This window comes from Varanus komodoensis, unplaced genomic scaffold (assembly GCF_004798865.1).
Source record: "Varanus komodoensis strain SLA01 unplaced genomic scaffold, ASM479886v1 scaffold12, whole genome shotgun sequence".
Lineage (NCBI taxonomy): Eukaryota > Metazoa > Chordata > Lepidosauria > Squamata > Varanidae > Varanus > Varanus komodoensis.
In genome coordinates, this window is record NW_025335349.1 from 23,542,153 (window position 1) to 23,555,775 (window position 13,623).

The 13,623-nt window shown below is 43.1% G+C and overlaps 1 protein-coding gene across 1 annotated transcript; it reads left to right on the forward strand.

Moving 5' to 3' along the window:
- The first annotated feature begins 2,766 nt into the window (after positions 1 to 2,766).
- Positions 2,767 to 13,313, forward strand: NTAQ1 (N-terminal glutamine amidase 1). The gene is made up of 6 exons (XM_044422168.1): positions 2,767 to 2,993; positions 6,486 to 6,585; positions 7,503 to 7,553; positions 9,314 to 9,462; positions 11,762 to 11,886; positions 13,012 to 13,313. Exons 1-6 carry the CDS (start codon positions 2,899 to 2,901, stop codon positions 13,116 to 13,118), a joined length of 627 nt encoding a protein of 208 aa, XP_044278103.1. The 5' UTR covers positions 2,767 to 2,898; the 3' UTR covers positions 13,119 to 13,313.
- Positions 13,314 to 13,623: the final 310 nt, after the last annotated feature.

The window sequence follows — 13,623 nt, forward strand, 5'->3', positions numbered from 1 at the left end:
ACCCCTTCCTAAGTAGTTCCACACGCGCGGAAGGACACGCTTCGATATGTTCGATATGTCACATTTTGGTACGGCCGGGACTCGAAAGCGAGTAGCTTTGCTAAGCTCCGATTGGCTCCGGGAAGGGCGCGCGGTTTTGCCTTGGCGCTTCCTGCTCCTGCCAGGCGGCGTTCAAATACGAAGCTGCTAAGGCGGCACGCGCACATTTCGCGCCCCAAATCGCGCGCCTTCCTTGTACGTTTTCCCGGAGGACGGGTTGCGAGACTCACTATTCGCTCACTAGGCTAACTAGGGGCGTGTACAAAGTTTTCGTTTTTGTGCGTTTGTGTCTGTGGCAAATATTAACATTAACATGCACACATTAGGGCAAACACAAAACATTGCATACAAATGTTTTAAATAAATAGGAATTTTGCAAATTCCAGAATGGTAACCTACAGCAACGTGCGCGCGAGCACGCGAGTTCTTACCACTACTTAAGTCGACAATGCTACTCCAAGTAATTCTACACGTATCGAAAGTATTAATTTATATCCTGCCTATGGGGGGGTGGGAGGAATCCAAGGCGTGCTTCGACAGCAGAAACCCCACAGAGCAGGCTGGAAAATTTTGAGAGTTGTAGGGCTTTTTGTCTAAACCAGTATATGTTTGCACTCTAAAAGGCATCGTAATACTTTATCAGCTTGTGAGAGCCAATCCCCCACTAGTACCTGCTAGTAAAAACTAAGATGGGTGTGTGAATACACCAAGGGGCAACTATTTTTTTGCAATAAACTACAACTGGAAATTTGACCCAGGATTCAAGCTGAAATCCTCCACATATACACTGCATTATTCTTTGCATGTTACTCGGAAATATGCACTTTCGGATTGCAGTACATTAAGCACGCAGGCTGAAAATCTGCAGTTGCTGGGAAGGGACATCTTCTCCCCCGCAACGTTGTGAGGCCACTTGTCCAAGGCTCACCCCCTCTTTCAATGCAGAAACAATCGCTTTTCCCAGATAATACTACCGTTTGAGCATGGAAAGCAATCCAATGTCCCTTCAAGGAATGTTCTAGTCGAGAACATCTGGACAGCCCAGTCTCCTATCACCGATCCAAACCACTAATAATTTGTTTTCCAGATCACCCTATCCCAATTCCCCCTTGCCAAACAGTGGAAGCTTAACACGGGAATCCCATTACGCACTTACTTGCGAAGAAACCTATTGAACAAAATGGGACGTGCTTCCAAATAAGCACGGATAGGAATAAGATCGTGCTACGGGAGTGGGGGGTTGGGACTTTCCCAAAAAGTCTCGCCTTCGTTCGCCCTTCCTACCCCCGCAGGTCCTCCCCAAAAGCGTATTAACGGACAGAAAGCCGTGCTTACGATTAAGGCGTCGTATCCCGGAGCGCTCCGAGGCAGTCTCACGTCCCAAATGGAGGGCTCCCCTTGACTGAGAGGAAAGCAGTCCCAGGGGTCACGTCCCACTGCAAAGCCATTGAAAGTCTTGCTCCCTTAGGGGAGAAGGCGGGCCTTCTCCAATCACTTGTTATCTTCTTGCCAGCAAATGCTTGGCCTGTTACATTTCTGCATGCGATTATCTTAAAGACATAGGGGATAAGGCAGAAAAACAGATTGGCAACCAGAGCTAACAGAAAGAACTGGAGTTTGGATTGAATTCGTTGGGTTTTTTTAACACTCTCTTTCCCTCCATTTTGCATTTTAAAACTGCCACGCTTTTCAACAAGCCTGTCACCTATGCATTCAAAAATATCTCTGAGTTTTTCTTCTCTATTTAACTCTGATTTGCATCACCAACTTTTTTCTTGGCCTGCTCCTGTGTTTTTATAAATAGATTCTGAGATACAGACATTTAATGCTAGTTCTACTCAAGACTCCCTTAAATTAAGCTAACATTAGTTGTGTACAAACCATAAGGTTTGTCCTATGCATTTTTAAACCGAACAAGCCTTGGCTGGGGCATGCTGGGAATCGTGGGACTTTTTTCTCCTGTCTATGTCTGTTCTTAGAAGGGGAATATTTTCCTCCACCTAAATCCATGCCTGTTACTTTCTGCATCTCAGGCTGCAGTTAAAGCAACAGGGAGCAGTAGCTGAAATTGCAATGCTTCTGTAGGGCTGCACTTCATTTCCACCTCAATGGATCTTATGCCAGTTTACATAAAAAATTGTTATGTGCTGTCAAGTCATCTCCAATTTATGGTGATCTGATGAATGAAAATCCACCAAATTTGCCTGTCTATGCCAGCTCCATCCAGCTGTCCCAAGTTCAAGCCTGTGGCTTTCCTTACAGAGTCAATCCATCTCATATAGGCCTTTCTTTTTTTCTTCTCCTCCTCATGTGTCCAAAGTATGACAGCCTCAGTTTAGTCATTTTTGCTTCTAGGGAAAGCACAGGCTCGATTTGATCTAGCACTCATTTGTTTGTCTTTCCATCAGTCCAGGGTTTTACAAAGCTCTCCTCCAGCACCATGTTTCGAATGTATCCATTTTCTTCTTGCTACCTTTCTTCCCTGTCCAGTTTTCAGATTCATTTATGGTGAAGAGTTTGGATGTTCTTGCCCTGTGTCTCCAATAAAACATCCTTGCACTGCTGGATGAGGATTGTACAAGCTGTAGTGCAAAGCTTCTGGGTCAAAGGGCCGAGCTTTCCCAGAAACCTCCCCCCTCCCTGGAGGCTGAAGCACACGCTCCCTTTTCTGCCCCTCGCGGAACTGCAATGCAACCGAGTTTCCAGGGGAAGGAGTTCCATGTAACTCACCCCGCCATGGGGTGGTGCACAGGGTGCACGCCACTGCTTTGTGAATCCCTCTAAGCCTTTTTGCTGCTGCGGCTCCTGGGGAAATGAGGCCACTAGCCCGTCCCCATTCCTAGCGGAGAAAGGGCCCCAATGGACCAGCCGGCACCTGGGCTTGCAGCAGCGCTGGGTGCCTATCAACCAGCCGCGCCCGCCCGGCCCGCTTGCGTCTACACCAGCTGCTACTGGTAAGAAACCGTCGCCGCGTTTAGGGGGACAGAGGCAATACGGTGCCCCTAGTCATCCTGGCCAGCCGTTCATCATCGTAGCCGTACAGTGGACATGAAAGGTGTGGCCTGTTCCAGAACATCGCAAGTTTCGCAGACCTTAAAAGCAAACCCCGAGAAGCTCTTTCTTATAAATCTGATGCTCCTGTGTACCAGTGTACAGCGATGTTCTTTGTATATTTTCTCATAACTATGTCTCGTTTAGTTCTGTGGGAACGAGTCCCAGGTAAGTATGTATGTGATGTTGTCTTTTCGTTTGCCAGGGGTCATACCAGGAGAGGGTTTGAGTGAACAATTAGCACGCTATCAGCGATCAAGTACACGCTTTGCATCCAAAGGGTCTGATTCACTCCTTGGGTGTTAAAAGGATCTCCGGTTATAGGATTGAGAAAGACTTGGATAATCGCTGCCATTTAAATAGGGGCAGTACTGGATCCCTGCCTTGCCCCACTATATCAGAAGCAGTGGTGTGGTGATATATCGTGACAGGCAGGTGCTCATTATGATATTTCACATAGTTATGATGCCAAGAAAAATATTGGAAATTTCCCGCACCCCACCTCCACTGTTAAATTCTGGGAATGAGGTTGGGTGATAGTACCCTACAAATCTTATCTGAAAGCACCCAAAGCATTTCTTTTCCCAGCAAAAGGAAGAAACTATCTCAAAGTCAGCAAAGTACTTCTATCAATTTTCTTTATCAGAAGCATGCCATTTGTAAATTGGGTTTAAATTGCTCGCCATCCCAGGATACTTTGCATTACAACAGGAGTTGCTCATAACAATCTACTTTTGTGGAGGAAGTGGGCAAAAATGCACCTAAGCTCAGAGGGAACAGGGAAGGTGAGGAATGGGGTGATTTTTCCTGCTAATTAAAGAGCCCCAGCACTTAACATATACTGGTCACACTAGGCTGCTGTACATTAATATTTTGGAGTAAGGTGCAATTTAATCAGATGCTGTTGTCTGAAAACAAGTGTTCCATGCAACTGGTTTTCATTTTATTGTGATTTTATTTTGTTTATTATTTTTAATTGTATTATTGTATTAATTTTATTTGTTGATTTTATACTGTAATGGCCACCCAGACAGCACGGTGCTAACAGGCAGCTTTTAAACAAATTTAATAAATAAATAATAAATAAAACAAACAGGTGTGATTAAAAATGTGCACCTTATGTATCAGTCTGCTTACAACTGTATATTTTGTATGCCAGCACTTCATGATCAGTGCAGTTAGGGAAATGCTTCATGGATTTAAACATTTTTTTTTATTAGAACATTTCTATGCTCCTGTTAAACATGGCAGCAGTTGCATGGAAGACTTTTACACAGCAACATCGTGCTTCAGTTGGATGTAAGATGTTAAATGAGTGGAATTTAATTAGAACTAGAATGCAAGCCCTTAAGACTATACTACAAAGCATGTGTACTAGCAAAGAAGTCCCATAACTGGATGCAATTAGAAGTCAACAGGACTGGTCTGTTGTAAGAATTGGACAGGAAGGCAGAGTCTGTCTGCCATAGTTTCTTATGTCAATTCATCCCAGAAGCCGGGAAAGGCTACACATTTCTTTCTTGTGCAACTTAAAAGCCCTGCTTAGGCATTATTAAATGTTGGTAGACATCATGCAAGCAAGAATGGGGCCATGCCAAGACTCCCTAGGGAAGACAGTTGCACTAGGAAAAGTCAAAGACAAAAGAAGAAAAGGAAGACCAACTATGAGATGGATTGATTCTATGCAGGAAGCCACAGCTTTGCATGTATAAGAGCTAAGCAGGGCTGTCAAGGACAGGACATTCTGGAAGGCCTCCATTCATAGGGTCACCGTAAGTCACTTGAGGCACAAGTGGACTCTGTGGCACAGTGCATCTTTTATCAGCTTAAACTGATACACCAACTATGACCCTATCTGGACAGAAAGAGCCTTGCTACAATTATCCATGCTGTGGTAACCTCTCGTTTGGATTACTGCAAAGTGCTCTATGAAAATGGTCCTGAAACTGCAACTGATCCAAAACAGGGCAGCAAGAATATTAGTGGGGACTGGCTCGCTGTAGCACATTACTCCAGTGTTTTTCTAGCTGCACTGGCTGCCAGTTGAAGTCTGGTCCTGATTCATAATGCTAGTACTAACATACAAAGCCCTAAAAGACTTGGGGCCAGGTTATCTGAAGGGTCACCTCATCCCTTATGTACCTACCTGGACCTTAAGATTATCTTTAGGGATCTTTCTCTGACAGCCCTTCCAAAGGAAGTGAGGCAGGTGACTTTCAGGAGGAGGGCCTTTTCCATTGGGGCACAACTGGTTTTGGAATGAGCTCCCCATAGAGGTGCCCTGGCACCTTCCTTGTATTCTATTCAGCACCAGGTGAAGGCCTTTTTATTTTCCTGGTATTTTAATCGTTTAACTTTTAAACCTTGTTTTTATATATTCCATCTTATTCTGTACTGCTGCTATGTTTCTGCACTGAACCATAGCAATTTTAATTGTTGTTATGTTTTTATTCCTTTAAATCAATGTGCATATCTTCTTTACATTTGTTTAATTTTCAGTTTTGTTAACTACCCAAAGAGCCCCAGCTATTGAGTGGTATAAAAATGAAACAATAAATGCAGATGTCAGAGACAAATTGTAGCATAACAAAATACTGCCCAATGTTCTCCTTACAATGAAGCTTTTCAGGAGCCATGCTTGTGTGCAGGACTCCAATAGTGCAGGATTCTGAGTCATGTGGAAACCTACATGTGTACAGCTACACATGTGAAGACCTCCCTTCTGCAGGTGTACCTGTAGGGATGAGCTTCATTATGTCATGACACCCGGGTTTCTCCCTGGCACAGTTCCGTTTCCCCTTGCATTTAGTCTGTTTCCCCTTGCATTTAGTCACTTACACTTAATCATGCCTGAATAGGGTTTCAAAAGTAAGGATGTCTGAAACTGGCAACCCTAATCCCATCCCATCACCACTGAATAATCATAGCAGATAGTCAAACCTTATTTGGGAATATAATCTCTGTATTCTTTCATCCTGTCTATTGTTATAATCGGTTCCCTCCTGAAGGTGGCTTAGGACATGTTCAGAAATATCCCTCTGCTTCCTTTATCTCTCCTCCTCTGCATGTTTTAATCCCATAAAGGGAACTTGATAATTTTCCCCATTGGGAGACTGTTCTAGGCACAACTAATGTCCTTCACTTGATACTAAAGAGATGTGTGGTGGGCAGGAAACTTGGAAGAACAGGTTCATATACACAAGTGCAACTTTTGCAAAAGGATTGGATCAGCTGTTCAGCAGAGTAATATAAGCAGAGATGAGGCACAAAATGCCTTAAAATGTTTATTAAAGCCCAGCAAAGGGATGTCAATGATTTTATTCTGCATTATCAAAGACTTTATCCTGGGAATGTGAGATTAAATTGAAGTGGTTTGTATTTTTGTTTCCTTCTAGTGAAGAAAATGTATGGAAACTCTGTGAATATATACGAAACCAGAATCAATACCCTTTAGAGGAATTTTATGCTGTTTTCATTTCCAACAATAGAAGGATGGTGAGTTGTGAATTGTGAGCCTGAAATCCAACAGCTCTTTGCAGTGTAAGGATCAAAACTTGGATCCTGGTATGTATGTAGTAATAACTTTTGGCATTTCTGTAGCTTAGGGATCTCTTGCTATATGTACCCTGTTGTATGTTGTATGCAGATTAAGGTGATGGCTCTTTGAATTGTTCCTGCGTCAGCCTGGCATGCAGGAATTAACAGTGCAATTGTCTTCATGTCTGCTTGGATATATGTCCCTTCGGGACTCATTCCCAGGTAATGTGTAAGATTGCAGCCTTTAGTTGTAAAAACTTATCCCTTAATCTCTTTGCTAGGAAAAGCTTTATGGGTTAAACAGACTGTTGTTGAAGGAGCAAGGCTGGTAAACAAAACTTTTAAAAGTGGTACCATCACAGGTGTGAACCTAGACCAGGCTTCCCCAACTTGGTGCCCCCCAGCTGTGTTGGGGCACAAGTCCCACCACCCCAAAATGACTGCCATCTTGGCAAAATGGTCACTGTAAAAATGGTGACTCTTAGCAAAGAAAATGAATCGCCTCCCAACAGAGGTGCTCCGGGCATCTGCTATCCTATTGAAAAGGTTTTATGCACAGGCTTAGTACACCCGTAGCATTAGTACACAAGCATTGTGTATGCCTTGGGGACCCCAGCATTGCAGGAAAGTATGGGGAATAAGGGGCTAATTATACAACAAGAATAGCTTGGTCTGGACTGAAAGGGCCACAAGGGACCTTGCATATGTGAAAGTTTTCAGGCGTCTCCTTGGATCTCTTCAAATCTTAGCCTGTAATAACGTGAAAAATCTTAGCTTTGTCACCTGTTTATGTGGGAAACAAAGCTCCCGTTTAGCAGCCTGAAACATTAAATGATCTAATGTAAATATAATCACTCATTCCTCATCAACTGCAGGTACCACTTTGGAAGCAACAGGCAGGATGTGCAGATCAACCTGTGATTTGGGTGAGAAAATCCACATCTTCCCCTCTGTTTAATGTTATTCCACTGCTCTTTCTGTAACTTTTCTTTAATGTAGATGTCACTGGTTTTTAAACACAGCCCTTTCCCAACCTGATACCCTCCAGTTGTTTTGAATTTCATCTCCCATCAAGCTCAGACAGTGGTCAGGAATGCTAGGTGCTGATGGCAAACACGTACAGAGGGCACCAGGTTAGGAAATGCTGTTCTAAAGAGCTCCGCTGAAATAGAAGCGACATGATGAGTTCAAAGCATGGACCTGTCTAGCAGTTTTCTCCAACTTGGTGTTCCTCCAGTTTTGGTGGGCTACCACTCCCATCAGATGCTGTCAGCATGACTGGTAATAATCTGGTGTGAATGTGGCAAAATAATATATGTAACTTTTCAGTACAATAAGTTGGTATTATTATTCCTCTACGGTAGGTTTGGAGGAAGTTTGGAGGCTGAGGCTATAACTTGCAACGTATGACATATGCATTAATGAAAGTGTCTTAAATATGAAGAGTCAATTTCATTCACAAGGGAGTTACTACAGAATGTCCTTCACAGTCCTGGTCATAGGCTAGATTAAACTGTTAAAACACTTTTTATCAACTTAAAAGATTAATCAGGCAGCAGATCCATTATAAAGAAATTATTCCTAATGACTCGATAGCAAGCACCATCTCAAAAGTGCTTTCACATGGAAAAGAATGATCTCTTTTTGGCCATTACATCCTGGCCTAATAAGATGAGATAAAAAGAGCTTTTTTGGTACACACACAACTCCATCGCTCATCCCTTTTCATAAGTCAGCAAATAAACCAGGAGTCATGGACTAGGAAACCGTAGATAATGGCTTTTGGAACAGACCAGGGTATGAAATCATGCTATGAAGTTGGTTTAATACCCTTTCTTGTTCCAAGGCTGTTAGGCATGGTAAATTGGTTTGAATGAAACAGAAAGCTAGCGTTAATCAAAGAGTTTCTGATTTACCTGTGTAGAATGGCTGCGTGTACACCCAAAAGTCTCATTCATGTCCTAGCTTATTTAAGCAAGATACGATTGTCTGAACATAGCTGGTACCTTTTTAAGATGGTGATAGATTTTTAGATAGTGATAGATCTTTTCTAAGATCTAAAACCAAATGGATTTAATAACCAAAGGTTTTTCTTTATTTGCTTCAGAGCTATTGGTTTTTTCAACTGGTGTTGAAAATTTAACCAGTGAATTGGCTGGATTATTTGCAATTAATGTACACATCTTTAACTAGGGTGACCTCCCAAGTCTCTGCATACCAGAGAGTAAGGGTAATGAGTTTATTATTCTAACAGTGGAGCTTGAAGTCAAAATAGTCTCTTGATACCACTTATCCAGTGTGACATGGCTGGGATTCGGTTCCTCCAGATTCTGCTCACTGGTGGTTGTTGTGAGGACAATATGGAGTGTAGGAAGACTGTGCAAGCTGCCTTGGGTTCCTTGCAAGAGGGAAAAAAGCAAGATATAAATGTAGTGCAATAGCAATAATAATATTTTTGCAACATTATCAGCACTGGATTTGTGGCCAAGGTAAGCTTTGAAGCAGGAACTTTCAGGCTCATGATCATAGACACAAAAGTGTTTTCAGACATGTTTCAAATGATACTTTATACAGTCTGTTCTGAACTGTGTTTTATGCATAAATTTGGACACTTTTCCCAGCCTTTCTCCTCTAATCATCACTGTTGTGTACTGTGAAAAAGATTGTGCTATCTTTTTACTTGCAGGATTATCATGTGGTTTTGCTCCATGTGACTAGTGGCGCTCAGAACTTCATTTATGACCTTGACACTGTGCTCCCTTTCCCCTGCCCCTTCGATCTCTACATTGAAGAAGCTTTTAAATCAGACAGCATTATTAATCCGGAATTTCGAAGGTGAGGATATATAGCTTAAATGTGCTTGCGTATCTTAAATAACGACCAAGATTTGGGTCTGCCAAAATTGGCATTGTATTGCATAGATTGATTGATTTCATTACTGTACCACAAACTCTCTGGCTGGGTTACCACAGTCAATAAAACAATGCAACATGCATAAAATATTCCAATATCTGAACACTTGAAAACAAAAGCAGCTAAAAACAACCAATGATAGATAATAGATCTACAACACCCACAGGATGGGCTTGGCATAAAGGGCCTTCTTAAACTGGTGTCAAAATGACAGGGACCTCAGTAAGGAGATCATTCCATTGCTGGAGGGCCATCACCAAGAAAGCCCTCCAACACGTTATAGACTGAGCTGACATCTGCTCACTTTGGGCTTGCGGGAAGCAGTTATCTCATCCTGGAGCCTTAATTTTACCTGTAACTGCAGAGCTTCACCAGTGGCCTAGCTGAGTCCCCGTACTGTGTCTGGCACAGAATTTATGAATTCTCCAAAGGCAATCAGTGAAACAGATTTCTAGAACTACTTGGAGAAAAATGCCCCACTGCCCACCCCACTATTAAATTGCATGGGACCCTCAAAAGGTGAGTCCCGTGTGTGGTTAACACGACATTGTTTTGCTCTACTTGAAAGCATGTTTTTCTGGACAGCTAAATTCAGTATTCTCCAAAACACAGCCACTTAGACCCAGAAACAGAATCAAGTAACAGCTAAATTTTATATTTCTGAAAAATGAAGAGATGTCTTGAGGTAGCCATTATTACTTCTTTGCCCCGGTAACCCTTGTTGAGACCTAAAATCTGTTAAGCATCTAGCAGAGACTAATTTGGTTAAGTGTGCAGAGCTTCTCTTACATTTTGTATTAAGAGTATTCAGACTGCAGCTTTTGGGGCAGCTGCAACATGAGCTACCTTTCTCTCATTCCCCACTTGTTTTGTTTAACATCTAGCCTGAGGTGAAGTTTTGGGGTACTCAAAAGTTTTGCTATTTCTTGGTGACACTGTGGTTGGTGCCAGCAATAGTATTACTGTGTCTTTGGATTTTTTTTTTTTTAATCACAGATCAACATAACTATTTGTGGCTTTAGCTGTTGCTGCGATCATATGGTCTGTGGGAGAATATCCCAGGAACCGTTTGCTTGTTTGGAAAAATGCTTCCAAGCTCAGAGACAGCATTCCAACCCTGGAAGGGGGAATTGGGCATCCATTCCTAACCCCTCCCTTGTCCTCTCACAGCTGGTGTAGCTTCCATCTGAGGTTGGAAAAAGCTACCTCCAAGGAGAGGGCAAGGGAGAAGATCAGAGAGGCCGGAATGCAAGAGACCCGGAACCACTGTCAGCCTCCTCTCTTTCCTTCCAAAGTGCCCTCATCAGACAAGCTGAAGAGCCTGTCTTACAAAAATCTCCAAAGAGGGAGGACAGAGCACAGCGATCGCCCCTCCCATTCCTTCAGCCTTGAATTGCACCCCAAGCAATTCCCCATTCTTCCAGAACGAATTGATTAATCATATAGGTTCTTAATTGTTAAAATATGCTATAGTCATCATCATCTTTTGGCTAAAGAAGTCAAGATATGAGCAAACATTTTTCCAGGACATACAGCCTTGATTAAACAAGCAACTCTGTAACAAATCAGCGTTTCCCATTTTTCCAGAATTGGAAAGCTATGTTTACCAGCTTCAGAAGAAGCCAAGATATTAAATCACCTTCAGACCATGGTTTAATGACCTGGCTTCTTCCAAAGTTGTCAATCACAGTTTTCTGATTTGGTTGAAATGGGAAACTCTCTTTTCTTTGCCTACATCCAAAGGGGATGAAAAAAGAGGGTGCAGGTGCATTCAATTAATGCCATGTTAGTCTTTAAGGTGCCACAACAAGTGTTGTTTTTGTGTCCGAACTTCCCAATTACAGTGCAGTTTGGTGGGTGTCCACTCAGAAGTAAGTCCAGTAGTGTTCAGCTGGGCTTACTCTGCATTGGCTGCCATCCTGCACTCACTCACCCAAGTGCCAACCTCACTGAGCCAACAGGGTGTGCTTTTGAATAGCTGTGTAGAGCCGAACATGACTTCAGCTGGCCTGCAACAATGTCACTTATAAGATGTGCCTGCTTAGAGTGGATTGTTAACCATTCACAAGAAATGACATTTGAGGAGTCTGATACTTACCCACAATTTAGCATTTGGTTCAGCTGTAGTTGAAAATACTAGGAGCAGAATCAGCCCCCTGCTTCTTGATGGTTCTGCCTCGGACAATACAAGTCCCCTCACTTAAGTGTTTGGCTTATTTAGGAAAGTCAGATTGGTTCGCGCTGATGTGTATCTGAAGACGTTTGCTTCTGACCGCTCCCACATGAAGAACGCCAGCGGGGACTGGCTGAAGCCGCCTCCTGCATACCCGTGCATTGAAACGGCAGGTGAGTCAGGGTTGCTACTGTCTCACCCACACTAGGGTCCCAGTACTCTGGTGGGGCAGGAAAGAGAAGCCTTGTAGATGGTGCTGGGCTGCAACTCCTGTTGTCAGGGTTGATGGGAGATGTAGTCCCAAAATGGTTGAAGGCCCACATGTTCCCCATGCCTGATGTAGCAAGTTCAAAGTTTTGATTACCTTCTCCCCTTCCCCTTCCTACTCTTCAGCTATACCCTGCTTTTCTTCCCCTTGTAAGGAACTGAAGGCAGCTGGCAGGGGGTCTCTTGCTCGCTGTGCTATGTTTTGGACACGGTAGTAAAAAGCTCTGCAGTAACCTGGTGCCTTCCCAGGTGTGTTGCACAACAACTCCCATCACACCCACCCTGTTGATGGAAGTTGTACTGTAATATCTAGCAGTCACCAGGTTGGGGAAGGCTGCTTTGCTGCTCCTTTCCCTGCCAATTTGGAATCTAATCAAGCAGATCCAGGTGGTTTGTCTTGCCAGTTCCCATTACCCCTTCTCAGCAAAGAACAGCCGTGTCCAGTTATTCCTGCTAAATCAGGAATTGCTTGCACGTCTGGGATACAGATGCGCTTATGCTGTGTGAAGTGCATCCAGATGTAAGGGTATCGACTGAGGTTTGTATTATTCATGGGGACTTGCAAAGCTGATATGACAGTGCATCCCTGCCTATCGTTTTCAGTTAAGTGTGGGCAATAGAATTTACTTGCTACCATGTGTGGGGAGAGTGGCTGCAACCATCCTGACCTAATTACTCTTTTAACTTTGCAGCTGTCCATCCCTTTGCCTCCAGATCCTTCCTTGTCCTTAGTAAGAGTTTAGCTGGTCTGGGTCTGGCTGGGCCAATCTCTTGTGTACATACCATGACCATTACTGGTCGTGCCAACTGGGCATATGGGAGTTCTCATACAAAACATCTGGAAAGCACCAGGTTCCCTATCTCTTCATGGAGCAAAGTTTGCCAGCACATCTGGACAGGACTCCCCAGAAGATAGCGAACAGCTGTTTGCTGAAAACTGGATCGCTCAGATATTTCCAGAGTATTTAGGAATCTTTTCCCAGACCACCCAAGAATTATAATGCTGTTCTCTTGCTTTCCTTTTTTTTAAGATGTGAAGATGAACTTGGATGACTTCATCAGTATGAAACCAGATGTGGGATGGGGATCTGTGCTTCCACTCCCAGAATTTGTGCAGGGATTTGGCAACCAGTACTGATTTCAGCTTACTTTGAAGGATAATAAAGTAATTAAAGTTGAGACATCAGTTTCATGATCTTTGTCATTCTATGTATTGATGGTTTTAAAGCTGGAATAATTTTACTGCATTTCAGGGAACTAAAAAGCATATATTGAATGGAATAAAATATATATTTAAAATACTTTGCAAGGATTAAAAAGATAATCATAAAGATCCTCTGGTGTCTGCTCTGTGAATTCTTTTACTTCAGAAGCCAAGTCTTTGAAAATTGCCAGCCAAGGAGCTTTTGTAAGCTCTGGGTAAATAGAAATATCTGATCAGGTTTCCTAAATTTCATTTATTACATTTTATGACTGCTCTTCCTCCAATGTTTCTTCTCTCCCCTTTTATCTTCATACCACCGTGTGAGGTAGGTCCCGATGAAAAATAGTGAGCAGTCGAACGCCACCTTCATAGCTCTGTAGAAATCTGAATGCTGTTGTTGTTAGTCGCGAAGTCATGTCCGACCCATCGCGACCCCATG

What these genes read in the sequence shown, in the direction of transcription:
- NTAQ1 (XM_044422168.1), top strand. Translation starts at nt 2,899, where the DNA reads ATGGACCAGCCGGCACCTGGGCTTGCAGCAGCGCTGGGTGCCTATCAA. An exon ending in TTTCCAACAATAGAAGGATG is followed by an intron (nt 6,586 to 7,502) that starts GTGAGTTGTGAA and finishes CATCAACTGCAG; the next exon opens with GTACCACTTTGGAAGCAACA. An exon ending in ATTAATCCGGAATTTCGAAG is followed by an intron (nt 9,463 to 11,761) that starts GTGAGGATATAT and finishes TGGCTTATTTAG; the next exon opens with GAAAGTCAGATTGGTTCGCG.